At 58.4% G+C, this 13,727-nt stretch overlaps 1 protein-coding gene and 1 non-coding gene across 8 annotated transcripts in view; one reads left to right on the forward strand and one right to left on the reverse strand.

Moving 5' to 3' along the window:
* Window positions 1-13,727, forward strand: part of EMID1 (EMI domain containing 1) — a 51,144-nt gene that overhangs the window by 10,179 nt on the left and 27,238 nt on the right. For 6 of the 7 annotated variants that reach the window (XR_003006277.1, XM_024767896.1, XM_024767895.1 and 3 more), the window contains exons 1-3: window positions 11-169; window positions 7,750-7,863; window positions 8,330-8,433. Coding sequence is in view for 6 of the 7 variants with exons in the window: in XM_024767896.1 (XP_024623664.1) it covers window positions 69-169; window positions 7,750-7,863; window positions 8,330-8,433 (319 nt within the window). In the remaining variant the exon portion in view is untranslated. Of the gene's footprint in view, window positions 1-10; window positions 170-7,749; window positions 7,864-8,329; window positions 8,434-13,727 lie in introns of those variants that run through there. The other variant, XM_024767899.1, reaches the window with a different exon arrangement.
* LOC112415187 (U6 spliceosomal RNA) lies at window positions 5,383-5,489 on the reverse strand. The gene has a single exon (XR_003006290.1). It is a non-coding gene; the product is annotated as a U6 spliceosomal RNA (small nuclear RNA).

Consider the following 13,727-nt stretch of genomic DNA (forward strand, 5'->3'; position numbering starts at 1 on the left):
TGCGCGGGCGGGGACGCCAGGCTGGAGGCGACGGCGAGGGTCCGCGCGCGGAGGGCGCCGGGCGCAACATGGGCGGCCCGCGGGCCTGGGCGCTGCTTTGCTTCGGGCTCCTGCTCCCGGGAGGCAGCGCCGCGTGGAGCGTTGGGGGAGCCCCGTTCTCTGCACGCAGGTAAGGGCTGCCCCTACCCCCCGCACCACCTCTGTGCCCTGCCAGCCCGGGGTTGGGGACAGGGACTCCAGGCACCGCCCCCCCACAAACTCCGTGCAAGCCCGGGATTGGGAAAGGGACCGGGTTCCCCACCTCATTGCCAGCCCGGGTTGGGGCAGGAACCCTGGGCCTCCCCGCTATCTGGCAGAAGCTCCAGGCCCTGCGGGGGTCACCTACTTCACGTATACAGAGCCGGCAGTCCCCCGACAGCCTTCTCCACCCCCCACCACTTCACCTCCAGAGCCCCAGGGGGTGGTTTCCCCCGAGGGAGGAAACCACCAAGACTTCCCCCACCCTCTCCCTAGGGCCCCCTTCCTGCACATAGGAGAAGCCCAGGACACCCTCTAGCTGCCACTTGGGGGACCCTCCTCGCTTTACTCTGCTCCTGGCTTTTTTTTAGTATCCCAGCTATTTATTTCTCTCAAAGGAAGAAGACTGGGGTGGAGTTTCACAGACCGAGGGTCAGTGTCGGCTCCCAGGGACCTGGCATTTTGGACTGTGCTGGGAGCAAGTGCTCTGTCTTCCTGCTGCTCTCTCAGGAGCAGGGAGCATTCTATCTGGTGGTGTTTATGGAGCATCTCCCAATACCAGTGAGGGGGCCCTTTATGTGCAGTGTTCAAGGATTGAATGAGGTAGGGAACACTTGTCCCCATTTAGCAGATGAGCGAACTGAGGCCCCAGAGAATTAACATAATCTTCTAGGCTCATTGACCATTAATAGAAGAACTGGGATTCAAATCTGTGTCTTTCTGGCCTTGGTGACACTGTTTGGACCTACCCAGGCCCCTGTCCTGGCTGTAGCCCCTGCCCCTGCCCCTGCTGGGGTCCTGTTTCGAGGGCCAGCCGCCACTGTTGTCTGAGGCAGACAATACGGAGTAGCCAGGCCTCTCCAGGCCTTTTCATCCCATTCAAAGGCCTGCCGGGCCCCCACCCCCTACGGGCTCAATTCTTTAATTCTTTTCAGAAATTCCCTTTTCCCAGTGGTCAGGGGCCAGCGTGCCCCTGCTGGGCTAGCAAGAGCAGGTGACATGGGCAGGGCTGGAGGGCAGAGGTGGCCGTGGCATCAGCGGCCAGAGGAGCAGTTGTTTTGAGACAGGGGCTGACCGCTGGCAGATGTCACAGCCACCACCATGCATGCTGACCTGGGCTGGCATTTCACCTGTACCTATACCCTCCAGAATCTTCCCAACTGCCATGGGAGGCACACATTTTTATGGTCCTCATTTCATAGAGGAGGAAGGTGAGGCTTAGAGAGGGGACATGACCTGCCTAGGGCAAGGATGTGAACCCCCAGGGTCCCCCGTGTCAAGCTCAGGATGATGGTTGAGAAGGCATAAGGCTTGGACTGCCCTTTAGCCAGTCCACTGCCTCCCAGCCTGGGCTCCTTGGCCCCCCAGGACTTGCTATGTGGGAGCAGGATGGTGTCCGTGGGCAGGTATCTGGTGGTCACTGGGGACTGTCACCCCATCTGGTCATAGAAGGCTCACAGTGGCCTGAGCATCACAAAAGCTCTGTAGGCAATGCTGTTGCTCCCATTTTACAGATAAGAAAACCAAGGCCCCAAAAAAAAGAAAGCCAAGGCTTAGAGAGGAAAAGATACCTCAATCTAAGTCAGTCAGTTTCCAGATCCAGTGTACTTTTCACTCCAGCAGCTCTCCTGGAGGAGGGCGAGCTTTTGTCAGCTTGGGGAGCTGAGAAAGGTTTGCAGGTCATGGTTAGGAATTAGGGGCTCTGGCCTCAGAGCAGCGTTTTATTCCTGGCTCTGTCACCCACTCAATGTGTGACCTCAGGCAGGTCTCTTCAGGGCCCCAGGTCTCAGTTCCCCTCTTCCCTCCCCTCATCCCCTGCACAGATGCCTGTTCTGAGGACAGTCCCCCACGGGAAGAACCAGTGCAGGGCCTGATGTACAGTGGTTCCTGCTATGACCAACATTAAGTGAGGGGAGGGACCCCTGGCCAGAGGAATCTGGTTCTTGGCTGCAGGGACCTCCCCTTGTGGCCCTGTCCCAGCATCATTGGAGACGGATGGGGATGTTGCTCCCCATCAGCCCTCCCTCCACCCCTATCCCGGTGCCCCAGGCACCCCTTGGCAGCTGAGAGACCAGAGGGAGAAAAGAGGCTTTGTGCCTGGGGAGGGGGAGGCCCGGGAAGGCATCCAAGGGGCCGCCCCCAGGCCCAAGAATGTGGCAAGACTTTGAGACCCCCGGAACCAGGGTGTCCAGGGCTGTGCAGAGCTGCCTTGTCTCGCCTTTGCCCCTGTCTGCCCCCCCAAGTCCCTGCTGGGGGTGCTTCCTGCCCCTTTGAGGGCCCTTCCAGCCTTTAATGACCCATCTCAGTGTCTCAACGCTGTGGCTCTAGAGTTGAAGCCGTCACCGGTGTCCTGGTCCAGGCTTTTCCTGCAGTACTGGCTTCCTTTGGGCAAATCTAAGAATCAAGGAGAGTGGAGAATTTTCTTCCCCACCCCCTCCGTTGGGAGCTCAGATCCCAGCGCTATACCCACAGGGGTGACCTGGGTAGGTGACTTCTCTTGGGGCCTCAGTTTCCACTTGGTAAAATGCAGAGCCTGACAATCCCTATCCCAAAGTCAAGGGGGGGACCTTGTGCAGAAGGTACAGTGCTGGTGTCCCTCAGGGAAGCCCCTGGACCACAGCTGCCTGGTGTGGGCCCTATGTCACGGTCCAGGAACAAGAACTACCAAAAGCCGTCAGCGCTGCGCTAAGGGCTTTAGGTGAAACCTCCCTTACAGGAGGAGTGTCTGCTGTCCCCATTTGCAGATGGACAAAGTGAGGCCCCGAGCGGGTCAGGGCCTTGTCCAAGGTCACCAACTTAGGAAGCAGCAGAGCCAGTGTGTGGGGTTCACCTCTGGTGTGGGGTTCTGGCTCTGTTCACCCCACCCCCACCCTGTGGGTCTTCTTTCTTTCCTCTCCTTTTCATAGCGGCCCTTGGCCCCCAGCCCGCTTGGCTGCCTCCTGCAATTAGCCCCTATCACTGTTCCGGATCACAGCCCTGGGCCCCGTGGAGACAAAGTCCCCTGAGCTCCTCGTGGCAGGGGGTGGAGGGCAGATGGGGGGGGGCCCCCTCGTGGGGGCGGCCAGTGCCAGGCCGAGCTGGTCTGGCCTGTTTTCTCTCCTCCCGGCAGCCTCTGGAGGCCCAGGAGGTGCTGAGTGGGCAGAAGTGGCAGGCCCAGGAGAGAAGTGCTGCCTCCTCCCAGCCCCTGCCATTGTCCCATCCCACAGGAGGTAACCCAGCGTCATCGGGTTCCTGGGTGGCTTATCACCAACCACGTCCCAGAAAAGAAGCTCCCAAGGGCAGCAGGATGGGGGCGGGGCCTCCAAGGACTGCGCCCATCTCTGGGAACCTGGGTCCCGGCTCCTCTGCCAGGGCCACTGTCTATTCTCAGTCATTCAGCAAACCTCCCTGAGCGCCCCCGGGCTGAGCCCCATACTGGCTTGGTCCCCGCCAGCGCCCTCCCCCAGCGCCATCGGGGGAAGAAAAAGCTCAGGGCTGCTGTGAGTGGCTGAGGGGGGGCCCCTGCAGGTACCCAACTGTGCCCAGAGCCTCAGGACTGAGACCCAGAGGATGAACAGGAGTTTGCTGGAGCAGGGAGAGGGCTTTCCAGGCAGAGGAAATCTCCTATGCAAAGATCTGAGGTGGGGAGAAGATGTGCATGGGAGGGAGGGCAGGAAGGAGGGAGAGCAGCAGCGCAAGTGTGCAGGACCCAGCGGTCAGGGCGACGGGCAGCGTGGTGGGCTGTGGACTTCAGGCCAGCAGCGCCCCTGGAAAGTGGACGGAGGGGTGGGCGGGTGGTGGAGCCAGGCTGTGATCCTGCGGAGGAGCTCGGGCTTATCCTGGCAGCAGTGGGGCTGGGTCTTCAAGGCCAGGGAGGGGCAGCACGTAATTATTGGTGACCCCCCAGGTGGAGGGCACGAGGGGCTGACCTTGAACCCCACCTGGCCAGAGTGTCCCCTCCTGTCTAAAATGTCTGCTAGCCGGCCATCAGCTCCGTGTCTCCTAAGCAGGGGATTCAAGCAAACTCCAGCTGGTGGGAAATAAGCAGGGAACCAGGCAGCAACTCACATGGGGGAGATTTTAAGTAAGAAAGAAGAAAAAAACTGTTTTCTCTGGCTCCTCCGTGGTCAAAAGAATTGCTAGGGCAATTGTGGGCAGTCACAGGCCCGCCTCCCCCAGTCCAGTCCAGGGGCTGGGCTTGGGGTGTGTGTGCACACTTGTGTGTGAGGGTGCACGGCTCTGTGTTTGCAGGTTTTGGCCCGAGTGCAAGTTGGACAGTCATTTCTGTGGTTATATGTCCTGCTAGATTGACCTTGGTCTGACTGCGTGCTGTAGTGTGTGTGTGCATGCACACACTTATGTAGGTCTGTGTGTGCACATGGACACGTGTGTCTGGAAGTTGTATATGTGAGCGTGTCTGTGTGCTTTCATGTCTGCATGTGTGTGTGCATATTGATGTGTATGCATGTGTGTGAGTCTGTACACTGGCATGGAGTCTTCAGTCCGTGCCAGGGCCCTCCTGTGTCCCATGCTCTGGCCATCCTCTGCCCAGGTTGCTCCCTCCCTCCCTCCTTCCTCCACTCACAGAGCCCCTGGGCTAGCCTGGGGGACATCACACAGGCTCAGGGAGCTCCTGAGTCCCCCTGAACTTGTACCCCACGTTTTATGCATTTTTGGGGGGAGGAGCGACAACTCACATCAGTCTCCAAAGGGGCTTATGTCCCCCTAAACAAGATCCCAGTGGGTTTTAAACCACAGCTCTGGGGACCCAGAGGCTCTAACGGGTGGGGGACCTTTTTTTTTTTAACATCTTTATTGGAGTATAATTGCTTTACAGTGGTGTGTTAGTTTCTGCTTTATAACAAAGTGAATCAGCTATATATATACATATATCCCCATATCTCCTCCGTCTTGCATGGCTCCCTCCCACCCTCCCTATCCCACCCCTCTAGGTGGTCACAAAGCACCGAGCTGATCTCCCTGTGCTATGCGGCTGCTTCCCACTAGCTATCTATTTTACATTTGGTAGTGTATATATGGCCATGCCACTCTCTCACTTCGTCCCAGTTTACCTTTCCCCCCCCGCGTGTCCTCAAGTCCATTCTCTATGTCTGCGTCTTTATTCCTGTCCTGACCCTAGGTTCTTCAGAACCATTTTTTTGTTTTTTAAATATGGAATGCTTCACTAATTTGTGTGTCATCCTTGCGCAGGAGCCATGTTAATCTTCTCTGTATCGTTCCAATTTTAGTATATGTGCTGCCGAAGCGAGCGCTGGGGGGCCTTTTTGAAATGCATCTTTTTAAACTTATAAAATCCCCACTTGCTCATTAGGAGAAACATTTCCAGCCTGTGGTTAAGAGCACAAGCCCTGGGGTTAGAAGAAGCTGAGTTCCAACCGTGACTGTGTCACTCATCGTGGGTGCCTGGGGCACATCCCAGACCCCAGAGCCTCAGTCTTCCCATCTGTAAAGTGGCACTTATAATTAGGTGTGTGGAAGGCCCTGGGCACAGCTCCTGGCATGGTAAACGGAGGCTGCTGTGAGCACAGGGGACTGAGTGGATGGAACTCATCTAGGCATGTGATTTTTCCTCACTTAATACACACATAGGGAATTCCCTGGCGTCAAGCGGTTAGGACTCCGTGCTTTCACTGCCAAGGGCCGGGGTTCAATCCCTGGTTGGGGAACTAAGGTCCCACAAGCTGCATAGCGTGGCCAAATAAAATTAAAAAAAAAAATACACACATAGCTTTATATGTACATACATTTACAGTCTTTTGGCTTTCTCTGCTTTTCATGTATTAATAGAAATGTCATTCTCTTGGTCCACACATACTTTTTCCCCCTTAAGTAGGTACATGGAGACCTCGGACTCTGTCACAGCGCCTGGTTCTCTGTGTCTAGGGGTCCCACTTAGGCTGTTCCAGTTTTGCGCCATTCCTGACAGTGCTGTAACAAGCGCCTGGCACCTCTGCTGTGGGTTCCCTGGCCGAGGGCTCTTTTGAGCTCCTGCCCCATCACTGGGCTGATCAGAGCCACCCTTCTCTGGCTTTCCCACCTCCATGCAGTCGGCCAGGGTGTTTCCTCCTCCTGGACTGATTTCAGCGTGACACAGAATGGTGAAGGGACTTCTGCAGAGTCCCATAGTGAGTTTGTCAACTGGTCCCCGCCAAAGACTTTCTCCTTCAGGTGGGCTGGGTGGGGGTGGGGCCGCAGCTGCAGGGCTGGGTTTCCGAGGTGGCAGGCACCTCTGTGATGGCTGGAACATTCCAGGTGCTCACCGGCCCTCAGCTCTGCACGGGGTCACGGGCCTGCGTTCTTTTGCTGGTGCTGGGAAAGGAGTGACCGTTTCAGGTGACCCTTCTCAGCTTGAGCCCCCACCCCACCAGACTTTCCTTTGTGGCCTGGAGCCCAGGGTCAGCAGGTTCCCAGGCTGAGGCCTTCACAGAGCCACAGACCGTGGCTCAGGAGGTGGGGAGGAGACGGGAGCTGACAGGGCCTCTGGGATGGAGGTGGGGGCCAGGCTGAGCCGTCCACATTCCTGGGTTCAAATCCAGATCCGCCATGCAACAGCTCTTTAACATGAACAATTGTCTTCCCCTCCCTGAGCCTCAGTTTACCCCTCTGTTAAATGGGGGGGGTTTCCTGGTTCCCTGTGGGAAGATGATGTAAATACCTTTAGCATACAGTAGGTGCTCAGTATGTGCAGTGCAAGGTGATTATTTGTTGGCATCTGAAAAAGTCAGTCCTCCATGCTTGGGATATTGATTGCGCATCCCAGCTGTCACACAGAGGGGACCTGAGGATAAGTGAGACAGAGCCTCTTTCTCACATGCCTCAGGGAGGGAGAGGGCAGACATGAATCACCAGCTTAATTCAGCATGACAGGGATACAGAGTGCTTAGGATCCCTGGCAGGGAACCATCGCTTCTACTCAGATGGGGGTGGAGGCGGAAGAGGACAAGGGAAGAGGTGACAGCACAGTGGGGCTTTGAAGGTAGGAGGTGTCAGGAAGAGAAATGGGGGAAGGGTGCTGCAGGCATCAGGTCCAGCATGAGCAAAGGCCTGGAGGTGAGGGATCCACAGCAGGAGTGGGAGCAGGAGACTTGGAGGGCTGAGGGTAGGGCTAGGCAAGGGACACTGCCAGGTTTCCATTGTCTGACCCTCCCTCCGGGGAGAGAGGGGAAAGACGCTCACTCACTGCCCTTGTCCAGGTGGGAGGTGGGAGGCAGTGGTGGCCTGGAGGGGTCAGGGTTGGAAAGGAGATGCTGAGGAGGAAGAGCCCCAGTCAAGATGCCCTGCTCCCATCTGGGCCCCTGCAGCTCATTCCCCAAGACCTCTGAGAGCACCCAGCACAGCTGTCCCCTCCAGGGTTCTGGAATTCACTGCTCAGCCACTTCAGCTCAGAGACTCCCACCAGGGCCCAAAGAACTTGGAGAGCTTAGGGGTCTCCCTGCCTGGAGACTCGGGGCTCCCAGAGAGAACATGGGCTGCACGTGGCACCTGAGCTTCCTCTCTGCTGGTCTGTTTCAGGAACTGGTGCTCATACGTGGTGACCCGCACCATCTCGTGCCACGTGCAGAATGGCACCTACCTGCAGCGCGTGCTGCAGAATTGCCCCTGGCCCATGAGCTGCCCTGGGAACAGGTGAGTGAGACCGTGTGGAGTAGAAGCTGCTAGCGTTCCCACGGTGGGCACGGCCTGGTGGAAGAGCTGGGGCTGGGGCTGGGACTCCGTGCAGGAGATGCCTGGGACCCCAAGGGTGGGCGGACAAAGGGACCATTGTCCATTCCCAGCGCCTCCCCTTGGCTCTTGGGCCTTCCTGGGGGAGGGATTCCAGCATTCACCTGCACGCCTTCGCTCAGTGAGCGTTCACCGCTGGGGACAGTCTAGCCCAGCTCGCAGGGGCTTCCTGTCCAGTTGGTTTCTAGATCCCCCCGGCTGGGGGCTGGGGAGGGAATGGAAGGGCTGAGGCCCAGAATGCATTAGGAAAGAGGCTCCAGAGGGACCTGGAGGTGGCAGAGGACCCTGGAGGCTCTGAGCTTGTCCCCATGGATGGTGGGAGGGGTGGCGGAAGGCCCATCTGAACCGGGCCACCTGGGCGCTCTTTCAGCTACAGAACCGTGGTGAGACCCACATACAAGGTGATGTACAAGACAGTGACAGCCCGCGAGTGGAGGTGCTGCCCTGGGCGCTCGGGGTCGAGCTGCGAGGAAGGTAGGACTGCCCCAGGCGCAGACCAGGTGCCTCCCCTCAGGTGTGTGGGAGGGAGCTGTAAACCATAGCTGAGTCGGTAGGTGCTCAAGGGCGCAGCGCCACACTTACCGGGGCTGCTGCACAGAGCTGCCGGCCAGACGCAGCTGGGCCACAGTGGGTATCTGCTCTCCCATGGGTGTTGACCACCTGCCTCTTGGGACACTGTCAGGACCCCTGGAGGAATTTCATACATGCTGGGTAGCTCACGTCTTAGGTCACACATCCCAAGCCTTTCCTCCAAACTTGGGGACATTTCCACGGGAGGTGGTAATGGTGCAGGGAAGCAAAGCACCACTTAGTGCAGTGGGTCAGCAAGGTCGGGATGGCTACACCCAGTCTGCAGGTGAGGAGAACAAGGCTGTGTGATGGGCACACAAGGGCGTGTGATGGGCACACAGCTCCTAAGTGACAGGATTCAAACCCAGGTCTGCCTGGCTTCCCCCAGGCCCTCAGGGATGGGAGGACTCAGCTGGGCACCCTGTGTGCGGAGTGTGTCCCAGGCAGAGGCCCCCCTCTCTCCCCCCACCTCCTCTGCGTGCAGCTTGGTGGTTTGGGACCAAGCACCCAGCAGGGGCGCAGAGGAGGCAGCCTGCCCCTCCCCTGGCCACACAGCTACTGGCAGTGCCGTCTCCTCGAGGGCGCCTACCTCTGCTGAGGGGTCCAGGCTGCATCCACACTCACTGCCTGGCTGAACCCAGTGTGCTCCGAAGAATGACTAGAAAGAGGATGGACTGGCCTAGAGCCAGCCTGAGAACCAGGCCCATAGGCCCCTCAATAGAAAGAGGATGGACTGGCCTAGAGCCAGCCTGAGAACCAGGCCCATAGGCCCCTCAATAGAAAGAGGCATTCGGGGCCCCCAAGTAGCACGTTAACGTGACTGTCGGTCGAAAGATGCATTCTGATTCCAGAAACACCGATGTGTGAAACACAGCCTCCGAATCAAGGGAAGGTGATGCTTATAGCGCCATTCATAGGTGTTTCTTGAGAGATTTACACACTTCACCTCCCTGGGACCCCACAGCAGCCCCAGTTCACAGATGGGGCAACGCAGGCCCAGAGAGGTGAAGTCACACGGGGTGGGGGCAGACTCCCCATGGAGTGGGGCAGGGAGGGAGCCTGGTGGTTTCCATGTGGGGTGGGAGAGCCCCCAGCACAGCGGGGGAGGAGCAGGGCAGCCAGAGGGAGGGGGGAGCTGCTCGAGGTCCAGCAGGGGTCCGGTACAGAGAGGCAGCCCTTTTTACGGATGGAGAAACTGAGGCTCAGAGAGGTGAGGGGGTTGACCTGTGGTCACGCAGTATGTGAGAGCTGGGACTGGGACCAGCCTGACCAAGCATCCATGTGTCAGTGCCTCCAGGCCTTGGGGCTGGATGGCAGGGAAGGAGACTAGCTGAGACTCACCAAGGCAGATGTGGGAGGCTGGGAGGGGCAGACAGGGAGGGAAGGAAGGGGGCCAGGAACAGCCCCCTTCCTCCCTGCATGCTGGGAGGAAGAGGGGCAGGCAGAAGGGCCCCAGGGGCAGGAGGGGAGCCAGCCAGGAGGGACTGTTGCCAAGGAGGCCACAGAGGAGCTGGTGGTAAGGAGGGGGCGAGTCCCCAGGGTACGGGGGCCCCCTGGGTGCAGAGCACCTGCCCATACATAGGCCACTCTGTCCCTGGCTCCCCTCCCAAGGGCAAACCTTCCCAGGTCTATGGGGCCATCGTGGAGGAGGTGGTGGCAGCGACCATGCCCTTGAGTGCAGCAGCTGTAGGCTGTGCATCCACGACCAAGCCAAGGGCTGTGGCTCTGCCGCGGGGGTGAGGTGGGAGTGCGAGACAAGGACTCGGGCCGGGCCAACCCTGACGTCTCCCTCGGCAGGGCCTTGGGGTTCCAGCCTGGGGACGGGACAGCTCTGCCACACACCAGCTGTGTGGCCTTGGGCCGGGTACTCCCCGTGCACCCTGCGAGTAGTTGTGCAGGGGTATCGGGCCGGGGGGCGGGGAGGCTGCAGTTCAGGCGGCACTTGTCTCGTGCCCTCTCAGAGGGAGAGGCACCTTCTCTAAAGGGCACCAAGCTGCCTTGTGCTCTTGCAACACCTGGGGCTCTCCTGCCCTGGGCCTCAGTGTCCTCACCTGTGAAATGGGCAGGATCATACAGTCGGCCTCCCAGGGATGTTGCAAGGGTGAAATGAAGCAGGTGGCGCCACAGCCCATGGAGGGCAGCACGTGACGTGATGCCCAGTGGGACAGGAAAGGAAGGGCCTGTCCACACCCATGAGGTTGGAGCCAAGTAAAGGGATGCCAAGGCCTGGATATTCTAGAAAACTGCTTTGCTGGGGCCCTGGGAATGGGGACGGGGAAGCATGAGGACATTGCTGACCCACGCCGGGCCCTGCCCTTCCTATGACAGCCAGCTTCAGGCTGGGCTCCCCCAGCTGTTTTCCCTGCTGGTGACTGCCCTCGCAGTCTGTCTGGTGTTGTGACATGACCTGAGGTCAAAGAGCTCTGTCACTAGGGGCAACAGGGCCCAGAGTGAGCTGAAGAGGGAAGGGAAACACCTGTCATTCCGGAATCCAGCCTTGGATCAGCTGTGCTCTGCTGTGTGACCTGGGGCAAGTCACTTCACCTCTCTGAACCCCGTCTCTATCTGAAAGTCACCTCAGATGGAGAAGTGCCTGCCTCACACCTTATTATGAGGACCAGAGACATGCCTCCAACATAGCTACTGAATAAATGTCTTCCTTTCCCCTTTGGCCCCCTGTGCTGGGGAGTCTGCCCTGCCTCCCAGCTCTGAGACCCCATTTCTCAGTCAGCTGCTCAGCAAACAGGCCTCTACTCTCTGGACTGGATGTTTGTGAGGTGAGCAGACTTCATGACTTTTAGTTCTGGTTTTCCCATCTGTACAGTAGGAGTGTTCACTCCGTGATAATGAGTGAGGATGGTTTCTCTGATGTTCTTGACAACCGTGAGGAAGGGGCTAGAATGGGTCCCTTTTTACAAATGGAGAAACTGAGGCTCAGAGAGGTGGGGGGGGTTGGCCTGGGGTCACTCAGTATGTGAGAGCCGGGACTGGGACCAGCCTGACCAAGCGTCCATCTGCCAGTGCCTCCAGGCCTTGGGGCTGGATGGCAGGGAGGAGACTGGCCCAGGCTCTCACCTGGCTGCCTGCTACCACCAGAAACAATGGGCAAGGAATGGCCAAGGCCAGAATGCATCATGTGGGCTGGTCCTGATCCCCTGAGTGGCCTGGGCTGTTGGGCTCTGCTGAGGGTAGGGCTGTAGTGATCACCCTGCCTCTAGGGGCTCCCCACAGACCGATCTCTCACCCAACAACCCCATTGTCCAGATGATGAAAGTGAGGCTCAGAGAGGGTATAGGTCTCACACAAGGTCACACAGCAAGTAAACATCATGGCTGGGATTCTCCCAAGGGCTCTGACCTGAGGTCTACGATGTCGCCCTGCCTCAGACCCTCCTGCAGTCATAATGATGTAGACTTTATGACTGCCACTGACATAAATGGGGAGGAAAGCTGCCACTGTCCTCTGTGCTGGGCACCACGATTTGTACTGACCTGCATCGTGCCACCATGTCATGGTACGGAAGGTCCAACTGTGGAAACTGAGACTGGGAGAGAGGAGTGCCTTGCTCTGGGTTACAGCTGGATTCAAAGGCCTTGCTCTGGGTTACAGCTGGATTCAAAGCCCTTCAGTCTGACCAGAGCCGAGGTCTTTCCTCTGCAGCAGCGCTGGCCAAGGACTTCGTGGGGCACGTGTTCAGACAGCTGGGACTGACGGAAGCCAGCCTCAGCCCCAGCTCCTCCCAGATAGAAAGATAGAGGAGAGGGGACTCCCTCACCTTCCCTCCCCATGGGCTCCCCCAGAGCCAGGCTGCCTTCACTTACCCCCTCACTGTCCCCATCTGTCCCTCACACCTGTCCCTTCCCCATCCGTGGACCCCCACAGCCCTTGTCTTCTGTGGTGGGGAACAGCAAGGGAAGAAGTTTGCCAAGGGTCACATAGTAAAAAAGCTTAAAAGCAGACGGAGATGCCAGCCCAGCACTTTCTGGGCCCCTCGGCCTCTCCACCGTCCAGGGCTTGGCCCTTTCCAAACATGGCTCTTGTGCTCTAACCAAATGCCAGGTGCAGTGCCAAGCCTGTGCCTTACTCTGCGGATTCAGAATCCTGCAGGTTAAATGCTGTTGGAATTTGCCCATATCTGCCACCCGTCTACTCCACTCCTGTCTGGGAGGCTTAGAGTCTCCCAGACAAGAGTCTGGGAGACTCCCACCAGTGTATTCTCCACCCCCAGCTGGGAGGCTCCTCCTCTGCCCTCCCAGCTGCCCCAGCGAGGTGCCCCAGCTTTGCCCTCCCTCCGTTTTGCCCGGGGCCCAATATAGCCTTCTCTCCCACCTCAGAGCCTGGGCAGTGGCTGTCCTCTCTGCCTGTAACCTTCTTGGCGCTCCCGCCTGGCTCCGAGGATCCCCACCCTTTCATCATTAATCCTGTCTCTCTGGTTCCTGGAACGGGTCTGGCGTTAAGTGGGTGCATGGGAAATGAGTGGGAACCTCATTTTACCCACAGAGGGACCAGGACAGACACAGACCAGGGCTTCCCAGAGGGCTGCTGGAGAGTTCTTGGAGCTCCCAGCCCCAGCCCTGACCCCAAACCCTGGCTCAGGCCAACAGTAGCAAATATTTACATTTGCAAAGTAAATTCCAGGGAGGGGAGCTGGGCTGGGGCAGGGGAGGCTGCGCTCATGTGGTCTGTGGTCACTGGACCCAGCAGACCTGGGGGGGAGGGTTATGAAGGAATAAGCCCCTCAGAGAGAAAGTCAGAACTGGAGCCCAGGGACACCGCCAACGTCTCACACCCCTGTTCCTAGCTGAGGGTGGGATTTAAACACCATGCTCTGCTCCCCTCTTCTCCTGCCCTGGTCCTGCTGTGTGGACGGGCAGCCTCTTCTCTCTGGGCCTCAGTGTTCTCATGAGGATCTGTTGAGAAGGAACATGAGACACTGGGCAGAGGGAAGGGCGGCTGCTTAGGGGGGCACAGGACTAGAAACTGCAGATGGCACTGGCCTTGTGGAGTTCAAGATGGAGTGATGAGAGCTTGTTGGTGGGGGGCTTTGGTGGGTTCCCTGGTCTGTGCAGGAGGTGACATGGGGGCAGTGGCTGTGGGGATGAGGAGGCAGTGCGCTCGTGTGTGTGTGTGTGTGTGTGTGTGTGTGTGTGTGTGTGTGTGTGTGTGTGTGTGTGTAGGGCTGGCTGGGCCCCCAGACA

The sequence above is a fragment of the Neophocaena asiaeorientalis genome, unplaced genomic scaffold, assembly GCF_003031525.2.
Source record: "Neophocaena asiaeorientalis asiaeorientalis breed wild unplaced genomic scaffold, Neophocaena_asiaeorientalis_V1.1 scaffold828, whole genome shotgun sequence".
In the NCBI taxonomy this organism is placed as follows: Eukaryota; Metazoa; Chordata; class Mammalia; order Artiodactyla; family Phocoenidae; genus Neophocaena; species Neophocaena asiaeorientalis.